Consider the following 18,454-nt stretch of genomic DNA (forward strand, 5'->3'; position numbering starts at 1 on the left):
GTAAGTGCACTACCTCCTATGCCATTCAGACCTCTTGGTAGAGGCAATTGTATGCTTAAATATAGATTGAGTTGAATTACTTTGATAAATATCCTAAACAGATAGGCATACGTCCTATTTAATCCATCTACTGTCACGCAACAAGCTGATCTCTGCCTAAATTATCTCCAGTGGCCCAGTAGCCTGAAGAGACCGTCGTTCACATTCAGCTAATGGAATTGTAAACTAGGCTACATTTATTTTTACGCACGTGGAACGCGTTTTAAATGAACAACTAAACATGTTCCGATATGACAGTTAGAAATCCGAGACCACGGGCTACAACTGTCCAACTCGTGAATTCCCCAAGACCCCTAAGCGGTTTGCCAGCCCACCTCTCCCTGAAAGTAAATGGAAAAACACAATCCCGTTTTATTGGCTAGAGAGGAGACAAATGCGCAACTTGGATGAATGCACTTATCATGGTCGCCAATCTCCAACGCGTAAAAGGAACTATTTTCTCAATCTCGTTGTGTTTTATTGCCACTGTAGTGGTCGCGCAGTATGACACCTACAACTTTAGACATTTCCCACAAGAGGAGCTCATGCCAATCGAGTCTGCGTATGCACAAGGCTTGGACAATTATGCCTCAGAAAATTGGACGGACTGTATCAAATTCATTGAATTAAGTTTACGCCTGCATCGGCTTCTGAAAGACAGCGTGACATACTGCATACAAAACTGTAATGCCAGTCATGTACAGTTACAGGAGCCTGTCATGGCCAGCAGCACCGGGGATATGCAGATCTTCTGGCGCATTTTAATGCGAGCATCATGCCTGAAAAAGTGCAGGACGCACTTCCCTGCGCTCTCGCTCCCTTACCCTAGAAAAGAGATTATGGATGATTTCGATAATAGGTCGCCCTACCGTTACATGTACTTTGCTCATGTCCAGGTAAGTCACATTTTGGTCTCAGAAATACATATTTATGCTATTTTCACAACTAGAATTATGAGCGCAGTAGCTCGCGGTGGCGCAAAAGGCCTGAGTTTTGATGAATATACAAATTTAAGTTGTATTGAGGCTTAACCCCTCATTGGCCAATTTAGCCATGGCTAAATATGTGTTTGCTTCAAGTTGTGTATATGGTATTTTATGTGTTGCATTGTCATCAACTCCTACTAGTCCATTATAGCCTACTTTGTTAAATAGTTTACAGAAACAACAAAAATGTAGGCCTATCCCATATTTGCTAAATATGTTGAACATGTTTTTATCTAGAAATATATTGTTAACATAGCATTCGCACTGATAAAGGCCTACTGTAACATGTATTGTATCTGAGCCATGGAAATGCCAAAAGTTGTTAATAAGCAAGATTAAATTCACTATTGATAAGACTTAGACAGTGAAAATCTAATCAATTCCAATAAAACGAAACAACTGGTTTTAAATAGACTATATAAATACAGTTAAAGGCACCATAATTGCTCCCTGTGGGCATATAATATTAGGCCTAAGACAACATGGACTACTATGGTTAAGCACATCCAAACTTTTCACATGAGCTGGAAAAAGATCCAATATAAAGAGAAAGGGGGAATGTCCACTCACCATTACTACTTACAAATATACAGTATATCGCTATAACAGTATATCGCTGTATACATCAATGATGTTGCTCTTGCTGCTGGTGATTCTCTGATCCACCTCTACGCAGATGACACCATTCTGTATACTTCTGGCCCTTCTTTGGACACTGTGTGTTAAAACCTCCAGACAAGCTTCAATGCCATACAACACTCCTTCCGTGGTCTCCAACTGCACTTAAATGCATGCTCTTCAACTGATCGCTGGCCACACCCGCCCACCCGTCTAGCATAACTACTCTGGACGGTTCTGACTTAGAATATGTGGACAACTACAAATACCTAGGTGTCTAGATAGACTGTAAACTCTCCTTCCAGACTCACATTTTTTATTTATTTTTATTTCACCTTTATTTAACCAGGTAGGCCAGTTGAGAACAAGTTCTCATTTACAACTGCGACCTGACCAAGATAAAGCAAAGTAGTGCGACAAAAACAACACAGTTACAGATGGAATAAACAAACGTATATTAAGCATCTCCAATCCAAAATTAAATCTAGAATTGGCTTCCTATTTCGCAACAAAGCATCCTTCACTCATGCTGCCAAACATACCCTCGTAAAACTGACTATCCTACTGATCCTTGATTTCGGCGATGTCATTTACAAAATAGCCTCCAACACTCTACTCAGCAAATTGGATGTAGTCTATCACAGTGCCATCCGTTTTGTCACCAAAGCACCATATACTACCCACCACTGCGACCTGTATGCTCTCGTTGGCTGGACCTCACTACATATTCGTCGCCAAACCCACTGGCTCCAGGTCATCTATAAGTCTTTTCTTGGTAAAGCCCCGCCTTATCTCAGCTCACTGGTCACCATAGCAGCACCCACCCGTAGCACGCGCTACAGCAGGTATATTTCACTGGTCACCCCCAAAGCCAACTCCTTGTTTGGTCGCCTTTCCTTCCAGTTCTCTGCTGCCAATGACTGGAACGAACTGAAAAAAAATCACTGAAGCTGGAGTCTTATCTCTACTTGCACATTCATCTTCTGCACATCTATCACTCCAGTGTTTAATTGCTACATTGTAATTATTTCGCCACTACGGCCTATTTATTGCCTTACCTCCCTAATCTTACTACGTTTGCACACACTGTATATAGATTTTTCTATTGTGTTATTGACTGTACGTTTGTTTATCCCATGTGTAACTCTGTGTTGTTTGTGTCGCACTGCTTTGCTTTATCTTGACCAGTTGTAAATGAGAACTTGTTCTCAACTGGCCTACCTGGTAAAATAAAAAAATAACCTATCGGTGTTAAGGTCAGTAGTGACTTTGCCACATGAAAGGTAAGCAAATATAGGCTACAAGTGGATTCAGCACCCCAGAAAGCAATCTGAATTCCCGCAATTTGACAGTTAGGTCCAACTGAGGAAAGTGGAAGATACATTTTTTGACAAAATCAATGCCATAACCATTTACATTTACGTCATTTAGCAGACGCTCTTATCCAGAGCGACTTACAAATTGGTTAAGTATTCAGATCCTTTGCTATGAGCCTCGAAATTGAGCTCAGGTGCATCCTGTTTCCATTGATTATCCTTGATGTTTCTACAACTTGATTGGAGTCCACCTGTGGTAAATTCAATTGACTGGACATGATTTGGAAAGCCGCACACCTGTCTATATAAGGTCCCACATTTGACAGTGCATGTCAGAGCAAAAAACCCAAGCAATGAGCTCGAAGGAATTGTCCTTAGAGCTCCGAGACAGGATTGTGTCAAGGCACAGATTGCACAGGAAGCGTACCAAAACATTTCTGCAGCATTGAAGGTCCCCAAGAACACAGTGGCCTCCGTAATTTTTAAATGGAAGAACTTTGGAACCCCCAAGACTCTTCCTAGAGCTCGGTGCCCAACCAAACTGAGCAATCGGGACAGAAAGGCCTTGGTCAGGGAGGTGACCAAGAACCCGATGGTCAGTCTGACAGAGCTCCAGAGTTCCTCTGTGGAGATGGGAGAACAACCATCTGTGCAGCACTCCACCAATCAGGCCTTTACGGTAGAGTGGCCAAACGGAAGCTACTGATCAGTAAAAGGCACATGACAGCCCGCTTGGAGTTTGCCAAAATTCTCTGGTCTGATGAAACCAAGATTGAACTCTTTGGCCTGAATGCCAAGCGTCACGTCTGGAGGAAACCAGGCACCGCTCATCACCTGGCCAATACCATCCCTACGGTGAAGCATGGTGGTGACAGCATCATGCTGTGGGGATGTTTTTCAGCGGGAGGGACTGAAAGACTAGTCAGGATCGAGGGAAAGATGAACGGAGCAAAGTACAGCGAGATCCTTGATGAAAACCTGCTCCAGAGCCCTCAGGACCTCAGACTGGGGCGAAGGTTCACCTTCCAACAGGACAATGACCCTAAGCACACAGACAAGACAGCACAGGAGTGGCTTCGGGACAAGTCTTTGAATGTCCTTGAGTTGCCCAGCCAGAACCCGGACTTGAACCCCTTCAAACTTCTCTGGAGACCTGAAAATAGCTGTGCAGCGACGCTCCCCATCGAACCTGATAGAGCTTTAGAAGATCTGCAGAGAAGAATGGAAGAAACTTCCCAAATACAGATGTGACAAGGTTGTAATATTATCTGCTCCGTTTGCCCTCAAAGTTGTGATATTTCAGAAATAAACCATCCTTGCTGCCATATCAATAGTCTAAAGCGGTGGTCGCCAACTAGTCCTTCGAGGCATTCCTAGTCAATCACCAAACATTTCTGTAGAAAAGCCAACGACGAAGGCATAAAGGCTTGTGCTCCTTTTTTTGTGTTGTGTAGTTGCTGGTAGGTGCACTTGATTCAGAAGCCCTGCGCAGGCATTGCGTTTCCATTTTGTATTTTCAGACAAATTAAATGGTTCAAACTCGGCCTACCCCCAGTCTCGCTGCAGCTGCATTGAATGAGTAGCCAAGTGTATCAATAGCCCTGTGTTTTTATTATTATTAGCAGCTTGTCATGTCTATTTTATATCGAGGTGTCCCCCTCTCTGGTCAGTCTCACCCGAGAGGAAAGGAAAGAGAGTGCAGGGACCGTGAGAGGTGGACCCTCTGATGCTCTCTCCCTACCTCCTCTGAGACTAATGACGTGTTCAAAACAACTGGTAACTTGGAAATCTCCGACTTCATTGTGTTCAAGACAACTGGGAACTCTCAGGGGGAAAAAATACCTTATAAACGTAGAGAAAAGTACCTCTTGAAGGTCCTACTGGCAGCCAGTAAAAAGGCTATCACTAGGAAATGGCTACAAAAAGACCCTCCCACAGTGACACAATGGATAGACATTGTAAAAGAAATACACCACATGGAGCGTATGACCTTTGCTTTAAGAACACAAGAGGAGAGAGGTCAGGAACACTGGGGAAAATGGGTTTCGTACTTGAAAAAGGTCTAATTGAAACATGTCAATGTAACTAATATGATGAAGGTATGATGTGCACTATATCTGCCAGATCTTTTTTGTTGTTCTTTCATTTTACTTTATTTGTACTTTCTTTGTGTTCTTCAATAAAAACAAAGTATAATTTTGTTTTTTAAAGAACTGTTTTTATTAGGTTAATGTACATTTTTTTAAAGACGTGTTTAAAAAAAGAGCGGTAGATCTTAGCATGCTTTTTGCCTTGTGAAAGTGATCTTGACTCAGAAAAGGTTGGTGACCACTGGTCTAAAGCAAACCCATTACGCATCTGTAAATGTACTAGACAGCTCAAAGTAGCCCAAAGTCGTGCCACACATCACATCAGTTCCAATGATGGAAAAGATACAAAGAGAGGAAACCGCTTTGGACAATTGAGATTCCCCTGTCTACATACAGTATCTGTCCCACTGCTGTTGGAATACTCTTCAAATTGTAATTTCCTCCCTTTCTTGATGTAATCATTGATCTGACATGACTGGATTGATGTTAGCAAGCGTTCTAATCTACAGCATTGCTATCACCAATTGTCTTATGTTAGATCAGTGGTAAAATGCGTCCTTCCTTCATCCAAGTTAAGAGTATTCCAACAGGGCCTTCACCACTTGCCTCACTGCTTGGCCTGTGTTATGTTTTTCCCAGATGGATGACCCCCAGAAGGCGTTGGCGTCAGCCCACACCTATCTACAGAGAAACCCAGAGGACCCGGTCATGACACAGCACATGAACCAATACAAAAGAGAGTTTGACTTGGAGGGCTATCTCATTGACCACGAGGAATGCCCCTATGAGGTGAGCATAAAGGAGAGGTGGAAAAAGGTACTACAAAATCCACTACAATCTGACCCTAACCTAATATCAATCCACAATGCCCTGTCACTACAGGTTCACTAATATTCACAATACCCCGTCACTACAGGTTCACTAATATTCACAATACCCCGTCACTACAGGTTCACTAATATTCACAATACCCCGTCACCACAGGTTCACTAATATTCACAATACCCCGTCACCACAGGTTCACTAATATTCACAATACCCCGTCACCACAGGTTCACTAATATTCACAATACCCCGTCACCACAGGTTCACTAATATTCACAATACCCCGTCACCACAGGTTCACTAATATTCACAATACCCCGTCACTACAGGTTCACTAATATTCACAATACCCCGTCACTACAGGTTCACTAATATTCACAATACCCCGTCACCACAGGTTCACTAATATTCACAATACCCCGTCACCACAGGTTCACTAATATTCACAATACCCCGTCACCACAGGTTCACTAATATTCACAATACCCCGTCACCACAGGTTCACTAATATTCACAATACCCCGTCACTACAGGTTCACTAATATTCACAATACCCCGTCACTACAGGTTCACTAATATTCACAATACCCCGTCACCACAGGTTCACTAATATTCACAATACCCCGTCACCACAGGTTCACTAATATTCACAATACCCCGTCACCACAGGTTCACTAATATTCACAATACCCCGTCACCACAGGTTCACTAATATTCACAATACCCCGTCACCACAGGTTCACTAATATTCACAATACCCCGTCACCACAGGTTCACTAATATTCACAATACCCCGTCACCACAGGTTCACTAATATTCACAATACCCCGTCACCACAGGTTCACTAATATTCACAATACCCCGTCACCACAGGTTCACTAATATTCACAATACCCCGTCACCACAGGTTCACTAATATTCACAATACCCCGTCACCACAGGTTCACTAATATTCACAATACCCCGTCACCACAGGTTCACTAATATTCACAATACCCCGTCACCACAGGTTCACTAATATTCACAATACCCCGTCACCACAGGTTCACTAATATTCACAATACCCCGTCACCACAGGTTCACTAATATTCACAATACCCCGTCACCACAGGTTCACTAATATTCACAATACCCCGTCACCACAGGTTCACTAATATTCACAATACCCCGTCACCACAGGTTCACTAATATTCACAATACCCCGTCACCACAGGTTCACTAATATTCACAATACCCCGTCACCACAGGTTCACTAATATTCACAATACCCCGTCACCACAGGTTCACTAATATTCACAATACCCCGTCACCACAGGTTCACTAATATTCACAATACCCCGTCACCACAGGTTCACTAATATTCACAATACCCCGTCACTCAGGGGGGGGGGGGGGGGTTGGGATCAATTCCATGTAATTCCAAATGTCAGTTTTCTTCCAGAATTAACTCAAATGAAACTGACCCCCAACCCTGACATCCACACTACCCTGTCACCCCCAAGGTCAGCTTCCTGAAAGCAGTCACCTTGTTCAACTCTGAGGACTTCAGCAGCAGTATCAGTCACATGGAGCAGGCCCTCAGCCAGTACCTCCAGCAGTACAGCCTGTGTCAGGCCATGTGCCAGGGGGCCTGCGACGCCGACCTCCCCCAAACTAAAGACCTGTACCCCACACTGGCAGGTAGGCTACTGCAGCCTCACTAAGACCCAAATACACTGAAGGCAGACCCAGGTAAAACCAGGGTTCCTTAGAAGAATGTGCTATATACATGTTTGATTTTTTTTTTTAACAGTGAGAAGCTAAGTGTTTTCCAAAACAAAGTCTGGGCCAAACAAAGTTGCAATCTTAGAATCTGGAAATGGAAGAAAAGCTCTTTAAAAAAAAAGGGGGGGGGGGGCAATTTGCGATTGCTACATCGATTTTTGGACTTTTAAATTAATGATATGCCTATTGATTCTTGAAGAGTATCTTCTAAATGCCTCATGAGGTTATTGTCGTACCCCATCAGAATCCAACATATTAGCCTGTAATGCTCCATTGTTTGTATACAATGTAATTGAAAACAAAACACTGTATAGCTTCAAAACATGGTTAGAAGTATAATTTTGATATCACGGATGGTCAGTCCTTGCATCCATAGCTCGGTCTATAAATGTGAGAGTGGTTTTAAATGACGGTGCCAGAGATGGTGGTCCCTCAGGGAGGTCAAGGTGGGTTATATTTGGCTATACAGACCCAGATTATATAAACCCATGAGTAGCCTCAATTCTGGTTGAATTAGTTATGTACCATGACTTGGAATGACTACTAGGACTAAACTCATTTTGCCACTTTCTTTCACAGATGCCTATGTTGATGCACTGAGATGCGAGGTGAAGTGTGAGGAAAACCTAATGCCAAATGTTGGTGGCTACTTTGTGGAGAAATTCATCGCCACTATGTATCACTACCTGCAATTTGCTTATTATAAGTGTAAGTACCAACCATAGTCGTATAATGTAGGTATTATCCACCATCTTACTTTGATTAACAATAATGTCAAACCTATGTATCAGGACTAAACGAAAGAGTCCAAATAAAAGGACAAGTTATTCTTCTCCTCTCAAAACAGTAAATGATGCCCGCAGTGCGGCCCCCTGTGCGTCCAGCTACGTGCTCTTTGACCCTGAGGACAAGGTCATGAGGCAGAATATGTTATACTACCAGTCTTACAGAGAGCAGTGGGGCCTGGATGACCACAGCTTCACACCCAGAGTGGTGAGAGAATGGCTCTATTCATCTTTTCAACATTCCTCACATCGCCTCTTTCTTTAAACCCATTGGAAAAGGAAGTCGGAAGGGAGCGACAAAGGACCTACTCCAATATGGCTGAAAAGGAGGCGAGGAGATAGATTACGAGGAATCACTGGAAAGACCAATTGAAATAGACAGCCAATGCATCCTTCCTGTTAGACTTCATTGAGGTATTTACAGATCCGTATATATTTGGATAAATAAAAGCAAGGTTTTTTTCTATTAAACTGCTTTCACTAATCCAGCCTTCTCAACTATGGGATTTTGCGCTTGTTTTGTTACAACCTGTAGTGCTCCTCCTAGGCTTCCCCAAAACCAAACGTGGGAGTAAATGAGTGCATACTTCGGGGAGAAACGGAATTGGACTAGTAACTTCAGAGACAGGAAGGAAATACATAGGCAGCTAGGGATTGATTTGGAATTAGGCCTTCCGCTTCTCAGTCTCCGACCTAGCAATAGGAATCCTAGACTTGGACAATCCCCTGCTCTGTTCAAAATCACCATGGTGATCTAGGAATGCAAATGCTCAGCGCAGGCCTCCACTCTGTACATAAGCGCATAAACAGTGTTTGCCTCGACTCAGGCATTATGGGAAAAAGACCAAATCACAAAGACGTGAAATAATTCAGTCTGTAGACACTTCCATTTCGTGTTTTGTTATACTTAACTTTTTTTAGGGCAGTGATTCATTGAAAAATGCAAGGAATTGAGGCTAACAAGCTTTATGAAAAAGTAAAACTAGGCTTGCAGATTGTGTCCAAAGTGAACATGAAAGAATCATTTGGCTCCGTTTCAACAGGAAGCATTGAGGTACTACAACCATACCACCTTGCTGAAACAGATGCTGGCATTTGCAGAGAACTACTTGCAGTCTGATGAGGTAGGATAATGCCGTTTCAGGTAATTAAAGGGGAACTTCAATGAGAAGTCATAATTTCATATTGTGCCTGTAACGCTATAACATAATAAGACGATCCGTTCTTTAAATGTCTTGCACTGAGTCGTCAGGGTTGTAGGCACAACACGGCATTTTGAATTCCCCTTTAATAAAAGGTTGTATGTAACCTTACGATTGATAACAAACATAGACACAGACCTTGACTCATAGTATCGGTTGTGTGTGGACCTTGTTTTACAGGACTTTTTGGGTCCAGAAGAAGCTGCCACGGAGGAGGACTCTGATGTTGAGTTTGAAGGGCTTGGAGACTATCAGGAATCCATCCTGGCTAGATGGTCACAACCCAAAGCTAAAGGGGACACTGGTGACTCCTAGGGGTTTGTTCTTGACTCATGATGAATAAAACAGAAAGACAACTTGGTTTTTCCACACTTCAGTTTTATTTCTCTTCCCCATTTTCTCGTCGTTGAAATGTTATCACCTGTTCCTATTAGGTCTTAAAAAATATACGAAGTCAATAAATCGATATCTGTTCCAGAACTGTGATTCAAATATACAGTTGCAGGGAGGTCAAAAAATAAATAAATGAAAGCTCCAGAATTTGCACACATCACACGTGGAAAAAAGGATAAGTCGAACTCAAGTCCTAAACAGTAAACCAAAAGTAAATAACCTCAAAGCGACGCTATTCTATATAAATGCAATACGTATCCTGGAATCACTAGGCCAGGGAGCAATGCACAGTCAATTATACACAAAATGTACACATTTTCACTGTTGGGTTTCAAGTCTGCTATTTAAAGATATTGCAGGTTATCTAAGTACACTGGTATTTGATAGGTCAGTCCAATACAAATGGTTTTATGAATACCTCTGCATATATTATACATGTCAAATGAATGCCTATGTACAAATACACATGGATTATGTTTATATGTACAGCCAATGCTATTCCACTCATACAAAGGCTGTTAAGTGCTCCACTCAGGAGGGTTGGTAAGTCTGCCAAGACTGTGTGGGGGTCAAATTAAAAACTAGAAATTAGACTAAAGAGATCAAACATTTGGATGACAGAGGGCCATTTGGCTATTATCTCTTAAGGTCTACCAAATCGCCTGTATCAATCTATCTCCACATTTCTGGTCAACCCTGAAACAGATTTTTTGGTCAAACCCGAAACTACCTTTTTGTCAACCCCAAAGCAGTCTTTTGGTCAACTCCTAAACGGTCTATTAAATTCAAGAATTTCCCATAACACAGTGCTCAGTGTATTAATGGTCCCAAAACAACAAACTAATCATCATATTTGATCACTTACAAAATATAGTTTAGACAAAGCTCCGCTAAATCTTCATAGCTAGTCTATCAAACAGCATAACGGACAGTAGCCTGAGAAAAAGGGTCATTGTGTGTCAGCGTAAAGGTAAAACGGAAATATAATAATTCCTCATTTATATTCTATATCCCTATCCTGTTTACACATTACACACTTTTAGGGATGTACAGTTACCAAGCAACACTAGTGTGAACAAGTTCCCTGAATAGGAACAGGGCAAAATATGTTGCAGTATATTTGAACTGGTAAGCCGATTTATCGACATACGTCGTCATTATATCACAATTTCCCAATTACCCATTGGCTCGACCACATACTGTATCATTTTAAATGTAAAGCCAGACTTAACCTGGAGGCCTGGTGTAACTATTAGGAATCTTACATAGGGATAACTTTAATATCAACTGGCATTCTGTTATTTCTACAAAAAGAGCCTTAAACCTTGTTAAGAGCATTTCGAGTATCCTGTTGGACTGAGAAAAGGTTCACTGGCCTCCAAGGCAGATCTTAAGGAGGCTGTGTCGTGATGTACAAGGCACACTAAAGGCCAGCAACAAATGAGGACAGAACCAGTCATGTCAACAGTTACTCTTCCAGGCAGGAGGATAGATATTACAGATGTAGTCTGTTCCTAACCCGCGAGGTGTTTTCATCGACAGTGGCATTGTCCAGGTTCAACTTTTAAAAAGGCTATTTTGTCATCTTACCCATGGAATGTAAAATATCTACATTAAAACAAACGACACGGTAGCCTACTAAACAACCCAGAATTTGAACAAACAGCCTACATTAAACATAGAAAATAACAAAAGGCAAGAGGAAGATCCTGAGAACAGGCTCAGGCTTAATTTTCATTCAGCGAACTCCCCGAATTCAGTCAATAGCAACTATACAATAACATACGACAGAGAACACCAACAGGCCACGCTATTAGAAAATGTTAAAGGTCATACACATTGTTTTATACACCGGAAATATTTACATTCTAAGTCTAAAAGCGAACAATTGTTTTGCGATATCCTTTGAGGCGGCGAACAACAAGAGTACATGGACTGTGATGGTAAGCTTCCTGAAATGTCCATTCTTGACTAACATTTTTGAATACACAGAGATACAGATTAAATAAGAGTTCAAGTATACTTGATGCTACTTTAGGCTGGCAGTGTAACTTTAAAAATGACCAGTGCCTGTGATTGGAGTGGTAGGTCTGTATTTGGTGACTCGCAGAATACACTCTGAACCTAAAACAATACTCTTTCATTAGGTACTGAGAGGAAGGAGTGAGACAGCGGCACACGCAAGCTACCACCGTTTTTCTTATTCAAGCTCATCTCTCTTTGAAAGTAGTCAACAGATCCTAGGTAAAGGCAAATTTCACTAAAATTGGGTGTACTGTCCCTTTAATCAAAGGGCCGCTTGATTTGACTTTGTCATTCAATGAAATACTTAGTCTGTCAATGTAATTACAAATACCATTGTAATGAAGCTCAAATGTCTAAACTTCTTGCTTATACGGAATCTCCCATTGATGCAGGATACAGAAAAAGAGGAAAGATTTGCGTCCACTCACAAATTTGTGCTTTCATTTGAGCAGCTACGACTATGTCCCAGCTGTCGAAAACATCTGAGCGCCTAGAATATACATTATGTACTAAAGCACCCATATTCAGCATACATGTATTCACACTCGATCTCTATATGGATTACATTTTATACAGTACAATACACATTTGACGTCTGGATGTGTATGTGCAATAGACTATTTAATCTAGCTAGGTAGCCATCTCCGTACAAAATGTACACTTCATATCGACAGAGATTGCGAAAAGCATTCGCCTACTCGCAAGGTTGAGCTATACATTCATACGTTTATGCATATCATGTTAGATTGGATAAGTGATTAACGCTAGGTTACTGTTTGATACTGAAGAGCAACATACGAGAAGAATATAAATGATGATTATTTTATGTTATTATGGAATGTTAATAGAAATGCCTAGCTAAGCGTTTTTTTTCTCATTTACTGCTTGCAGTTCACCATCACTAACCAAAGAGCTACGATAACCCTCATTAGAGACCAGACGTATTGTATGACCTACACAGCGGACAAAACTGTCAACCTTTCTGTTCAGGTTGTAATGACATCATTTCAACCAGTTTTGCCCGCTGGGTCCCATATGTTGTTGTTATTATTATTATTTTACCATACATCATACATGGTTGTAGTAGGATGTATGGTATTTGTCAGCGTGTTGAACTTCCCCACGAGTAAATTGCAACTAGAGAGAGAAGCTTAATAGTAGCCCTACATAGGATATCAGAATCATCCTTCCTCCCTCGTCACAGGAAATATATTTTTTTAAAGCGTCATAGTCCAGTAGAAAAGTCTAAATGGCAGGAAAGACTAAGTCAAATTGATATAACTTCAGTACAAGCACTTGTATGGAGAGTATACATGTCCTGGACAGCTTGGTCAAGTTTCTAACATCCTCAAACGTCATTATAGAAAAAGAAAGCTATGGGGAGTCAATGGGGACAAACTTACATTTCGGATATGACACACACAACATAGTGATAAAACACAAATGTATCTATTTCTGTGACACAAAGTGTGGCCTTTGTCGGTCAAGGTTTCGGGGAATGTATTTCAGGTTAAACCTACCGAAGGCAAAAAGGTGAGACGTCTGTGGCTGGAAGATTGACAGGAAATACAGAAAATGAAAAGGAACTGTGACAGGGAGAATTGTGAGAGTTGTAGTTTAAGAGAACGGAAGACACCTTTTGGATTTCTCTCCTCAAAGTGGATAGGACACGGTGCAAAGACAGGACAGCAAATGGACAGATGTTTTCATCCCCCTCCAGATCTAGAAAGAAAAAAGAGGAGGGGAAGAGAAAACGAGGGAGAAGGAAAGGAAAAGAGGTGGAGAAGTTAAAAGCAACAGAATACACCACAGCGTAAGTAGGCCTATACACTGTGTCAAAGAGAGGGCCCACTGCCCATAGGGTTACTACCAGGCGATCCATCGGCTTAATGCTTGTAAATATTTGTGTGATGTACTATTGACAACCGACACTCTCTCACTTCAAAAATACTTGTTCAGCTTTTATTTGCCTCATCTGATTGGGTAACCAGGACAGCCAATCGAAGTCAACCATACAGAGCCAGTGTGGGCTGACACGACAGTGTGATATGTGGCTGTGGGATGCAAAGTGCCTATACAGATAGCGGCTAAACACTATAGACCAGTTTGCCAGACCCAGATTAAGCCTAGTCCTCGATTTAAAAAATCTCCATTGAAAGTGCATTTTAGTCCATGACTAGGCCTTAACCTGTATCTGGGAAACTGTCCATATGAATGATAGTGAAGTCCATTGGGAGGAGCACAGTGAGATAGTGGTATTATATAGTATACATATGTAAGAAACTAGGGTGTGAAATGGGATTTAACAGGCGTGGATAGGGTACTAGGACATGGAAAGTACATTTTTATATTGAAGTGTAATACAAAAATTAAGCAAACTTTACAAACTAGCACCCAGGATTTGGGTACAAGCATAAGAGACTAGAAATAGTGGGACTAGCCTAATTGAAGTGGGTTAGGATAGAGATGGCAGGACAGGTGCCTATATGGATGAGGAACTATAGGATTGGGGACTAGGGTGAATGAAACATGGGGGATGATTTCCCATCAGACCATAGCCTGTTGGGCGGGGTCGTACCTTCCTCTTCGGATGTTCCTGTATCCATGGAAACACAGAGAGAGAGAGACAGAGAGAGAGAATTTACCTTTTGGCTATGGGTCATATTGAAGTGATATGAACACCTGCAGTCCCTGCTTTGCTAGAAACTTAGAGCAAGAACAGACAGGCAAAGAATCAGGATTCTATGACAACAGTACAGGACTGCCATCACCTACCATTTGGGAAAATCACTTGCATAGCATAGTATGCTAGCATAGCTTACAAGCATGTCACCGTATAGCATACAATTGCATAAGCATAGCACACACATTCATTGAGAAAGCAATAGGAAAGCATCCAAGACAGCCATGCAGAGCAGGATTGGCCACTACAGACAGGAAAATGTAGGTCAGAGGTCAAGGTAAATTAGCATTCACTGGGCATTGCATGTGTTGTAAGGTAAAGTTAGCATCCAGGGTCCACCTGCAGTATTTGCAGGAACTGAGTAGCGAGTGAAGCATACAGTATGCATTGAGACCTTTTGACATGCATTCATTTCGTATGATGTATAACGTAGGCATAAATGCAGGCACCTATAGAGTAGCATGCGTGAGCATTTTGGGTTAAAATAAGCATTCGATGGGCGCTTGGGGGAACGCGTGTCTGCTGTTAGAAGCACACAGGAATGTAAACACTCAGAGGCATTCCAGATAGAACTCTTACTTAAATCCCCATCCGGTCCCCCCTAGGACTATAGCTGCCAACAGAATTGCCCCTGCGATGGAGCCTATGATGATATTGGTGCCACTGGGACCTGTGTAGATGGAGGGGGGGGGGTTAAAAGAGGGGGAGGACCAAAAAAAAAAACAAGACCCCCCAGCAGACTTCAGAGAACCAGAAGAAACGCCGTACACCTTCTGAACAGTTGGAGAGAAGATGTTGTTAGAGAGCCGAGAGAAAGAGAAGAGGACAACGTGATACTTCTGCCTGTTAAACCCTTTTCTGTCGTACGTGTTTAGAAGGGTCTACATGTCTCAGGACCAAACTACAAGGAAATAACTGATGCTGTTTCGAGTTAGGGAATTTCTCTCCGCAAAACACAAAAACTGAACGGTGCTGCTTTTTTAAATCCATTATAAGCACAGGAGTATTTAGTAGTTTCACAGTGCCTTCAAAGTATTCACACCCCTTGACTTTTTCAACATTTTGTTCTGTTACAGCCTGAATTTAAAATTGATTAAATGTAGTTTTTTTGGTCACTGGCCAACAAACAATAATACCACATAATTTGGAAGTGGAATTATGTTTTTCAAAATATTTACAAATTAATAAAAAATAATGAAAAGCTGAAATATCTTGAGTAAATAAGCGTTCAACCCCTTTGTTAATGGCAAGCCTAAATATGTTCAGGAGTAAAAATGTGCTTAACAAGTCACATAATAAGTTGCATGGACTCCCTCTGTGTGGAATAATAGTGTTTAACATGATTTTTAATGACTACTTTCTCTCTGTACCCCACACATACAATTATCTGTAAAGTCCCTCAGCTGAGCAGGGAATTTCAACCACAAAGACCAGGCAGGCTTTCCAATACCTCACAAATGGCACCTATTGATAGATGGGTAAAAAAAAAGCAGACATTGAATATCCCTTTGAGCATGTTGAAGTTATTAATTACACTTTGGATGGTGTATCAATACACCCAGTCATTTCCAATGGACAGGCGTGCTTCCTAACTAAGTTGCTGAAAGCCGGAGATGAAGGAAACCGCTCAGGGATTTCACAATGAGGCCAATGGTGACTTTAAATCAGTTAAGAGTTTAATGGCTTTAATAGGAAAAAACTGAGGATGGATCAACAACATTGTAGTTACTCTACAATACTAACCTAATTGACAGAGTGAAAAGAAGGAAGCCTGTACAGAATACACATATTCCAAAACATGCATCCTGTTTGCAACAAGGCGCTAAAGTAATACTGCCAAAAATGTGGCAAAGCAATACAATTTTTGTCCTGAATACAAAGTATTATGTTTGGGGCAAATCCAATACAACACATTACTGAGTACCACTCTCCATATGTTCAAGTAAAGTGGTGGCTGCATCATGTTATGAGTATGCTTGTAATTGATAAGGACTGGGGAGTTTTTCAGGATAAAAAATAAACTGAAGAGAGTTAAGCAGAGGCAAAATCCTAGAGGAAAACCTGGTTCAGTCTGCTTTACACCAGACACTGGGAAATTAATTCATCTTTCAGCAAGACAATAACCTAAAACACGAGGCCAAATCTACACTGGAGTTGTTTACCAATTAGACAGTGAATGTTCCTGAGTGGCCGAGTTACAGTTTTGACTTAAATCTACATGAAAATCTATGGCAAGATCCTAAAATGGTTGTCTAGCAATGATCAACAACCAATTTGACAGAGCTTGAAGAATTTTGAAAATAATAAATGGGCAAATGTTGCACAATCCAGGTGTGGAAAGCTCTCAAAAAGAGACTTGCCCAGAAAGACTCACAGTTGTAATCGCTGCCAAAGGTGCTCCTACAAAGTATTGACTCAGGGGTGTGAATACTTACTGTTTGTAAATGAGATATTTCTGAATTACATTTTTTTGTACATTTGCTAACATTTAACATATTTTCACTTTGTCATTATAAAGTACTGTGTGTTGATAGGTGAGAAAGCAAAATAATGTAATTCATTTTGAATTCAGGCTGTAATATAACATGTGAAATAGGTCAAGGGGTATGAATACTTTCTGAAGACACTGTATATAAAATATTTGTGTATCGATTCTGACTATTAAAACCAGTTAAAGTCAGTTTGCAAGTCGGGATGATTTTTGGTTTATTTTCCTTGTGCTGAAGGATATGAGCTAACTGGCCAGCTGGATAGCAGGTTTGGTAAGCATCCTGTCCATTTCAGGAGTTTAAAATCAATATTTATATCATGATCATATACAGACCGGTGACCTTATGTACGAGCACCGGGTTGAGACTACATGAATGCACCCTTCATCAGCTCAAGCAATCTAATAGAAATAAAAACGGTGTATCATTGAGGCAGTGGTAAGTGTGGCAGGTAAACGCCTATTACTTCATTTCTGCAGAAATAATCTCCACCCAGCAAAGGGGGCTTTTAAAATGTTAGTTTCAGATTGGAGGGGATTTTTGCTTTTTATTCCATTCTTTGTGCTTCATTAAATTAGATTTTCCTTTTAAGCAATTTTGAATAAAAACTATACATTCATCTACTCTATATATGTATATTTTTAAACAACAACAATTTAAATTGCACTCACATATAACCGTCATGTTGTGAGTGATTGTTTTTCCTATCTAAATTATACATCAAAATGTCTGATCAAATGGGTATGTATGGAAGATGTCGAAAAGTGTGTCAAAAAGGATCGGCCCATAGTAAAATGTTCAGTTCTGATTTTACTGCCTTGTCCACTCAATGTCATTTGATTTCTTTATTTAATCGCTCCTCTCTTTTCAAATGTTGTGCAAACCTTTTTCAATTGCCTCAGGTAGAGAAGGAAACAATGTCTTGATCCCAAAACCTCACTGAGGCTTCTAGAATTTTCCAATAAACAAAACATGTTCATTCCAAATGTATATCTACTGCCCTTCCCACTGTACCGCACCAATTTCATTTGTGTGTTTCATAAAGTGACTTCTGCATGATTTCACAACGCCCAAAGTCCTTTTCTTGAGGTTGCCAGTGTTTGTGCACATTTTCCAGCACTTCTCAAGGTAGTTCTCCGTGTTATCCAAATTGAAAACTTTCAGAGGCCTGCCGTAGAATAATAGAATGGTCGCTATTAATTTGCATTGGCAAGCTGTTGTTGCTAAACATCATTCTTT

At 41.0% G+C, this 18,454-nt stretch overlaps 2 protein-coding genes across 7 annotated transcripts in view; one reads left to right on the forward strand and one right to left on the reverse strand.

Annotated features, from left to right (window-relative positions):
* The first annotated feature begins 371 nt into the window (after positions 1-371).
* Positions 372-9,981, forward strand: LOC106579166 (endoplasmic reticulum protein SC65). Of its 3 annotated transcripts, none has more exons than XR_014381662.1 (7): positions 372-935; positions 5,689-5,865; positions 7,377-7,554; positions 8,218-8,346; positions 8,486-8,837; positions 9,467-9,547; positions 9,806-9,981. XR_014381662.1 is itself a non-coding variant. In XM_082965873.1 (7 exons), exons 1-7 carry the CDS (start codon positions 447-449, stop codon positions 9,938-9,940), a joined length of 1,335 nt encoding a protein of 444 aa, XP_082821999.1. In that variant the 5' UTR covers positions 377-446; the 3' UTR covers positions 9,941-9,981. The 3 variants fall into 3 exon arrangements, 2 of the variants coding, with proteins under 2 accessions (XP_082821999.1, XP_014014267.1); XM_082965873.1 differs by having other exon boundaries at positions 377-935; positions 8,486-8,631; XM_014158792.3 differs by having other exon boundaries at positions 382-935; positions 5,689-5,838; positions 8,486-8,631.
* Positions 9,982-9,986: 5 nt separating this feature from the next.
* LOC106579163 (disintegrin and metalloproteinase domain-containing protein 11) overlaps positions 9,987-18,454 on the reverse strand; it is a 49,170-nt gene continuing 40,702 nt past the window's right edge. Inside the window, exons 24-26 of one of the 4 annotated variants that reach the window (XM_014158786.3) lie at positions 15,306-15,396; positions 14,622-14,639; positions 13,614-13,765 (exon numbers count right to left, since the gene is read on the reverse strand). In XM_014158786.3, coding sequence (XP_014014261.1) covers positions 13,750-13,765; positions 14,622-14,639; positions 15,306-15,396 — 125 coding nt within the window. In that variant the 3' untranslated portion in view covers positions 13,614-13,749. Of the gene's footprint in view, positions 13,766-13,991; positions 14,640-15,305; positions 15,397-18,454 lie in introns of those variants that run through there. The other 3 variants (XM_014158783.3, XM_014158785.3, XM_014158787.3) reach the window with 3 other exon arrangements.

This window comes from Salmo salar, chromosome 19 (genome assembly GCF_965601325.2).
Source record: "Salmo salar chromosome 19, fSalSal1, whole genome shotgun sequence".
Taxonomy (NCBI): domain Eukaryota; kingdom Metazoa; phylum Chordata; class Actinopteri; order Salmoniformes; family Salmonidae; genus Salmo; species Salmo salar.

Bases quoted from the DNA above. Each gene is read 5' to 3' on its own strand.
- LOC106579166 (XM_082965873.1), top strand. From the start codon at position 447: ATGAATGCACTTATCATGGTCGCCAATCTCCAACGCGTAAAAGGAACT. The intron at 5,866-7,376 runs GTACTACAAAAT...GTCACCCCCAAG, and splicing joins TAAAGGAGAGGTGGAAAAAG to GTCAGCTTCCTGAAAGCAGT. The intron at 8,347-8,485 runs GTAAGTACCAAC...CTCTCAAAACAG, and splicing joins GCAATTTGCTTATTATAAGT to TAAATGATGCCCGCAGTGCG.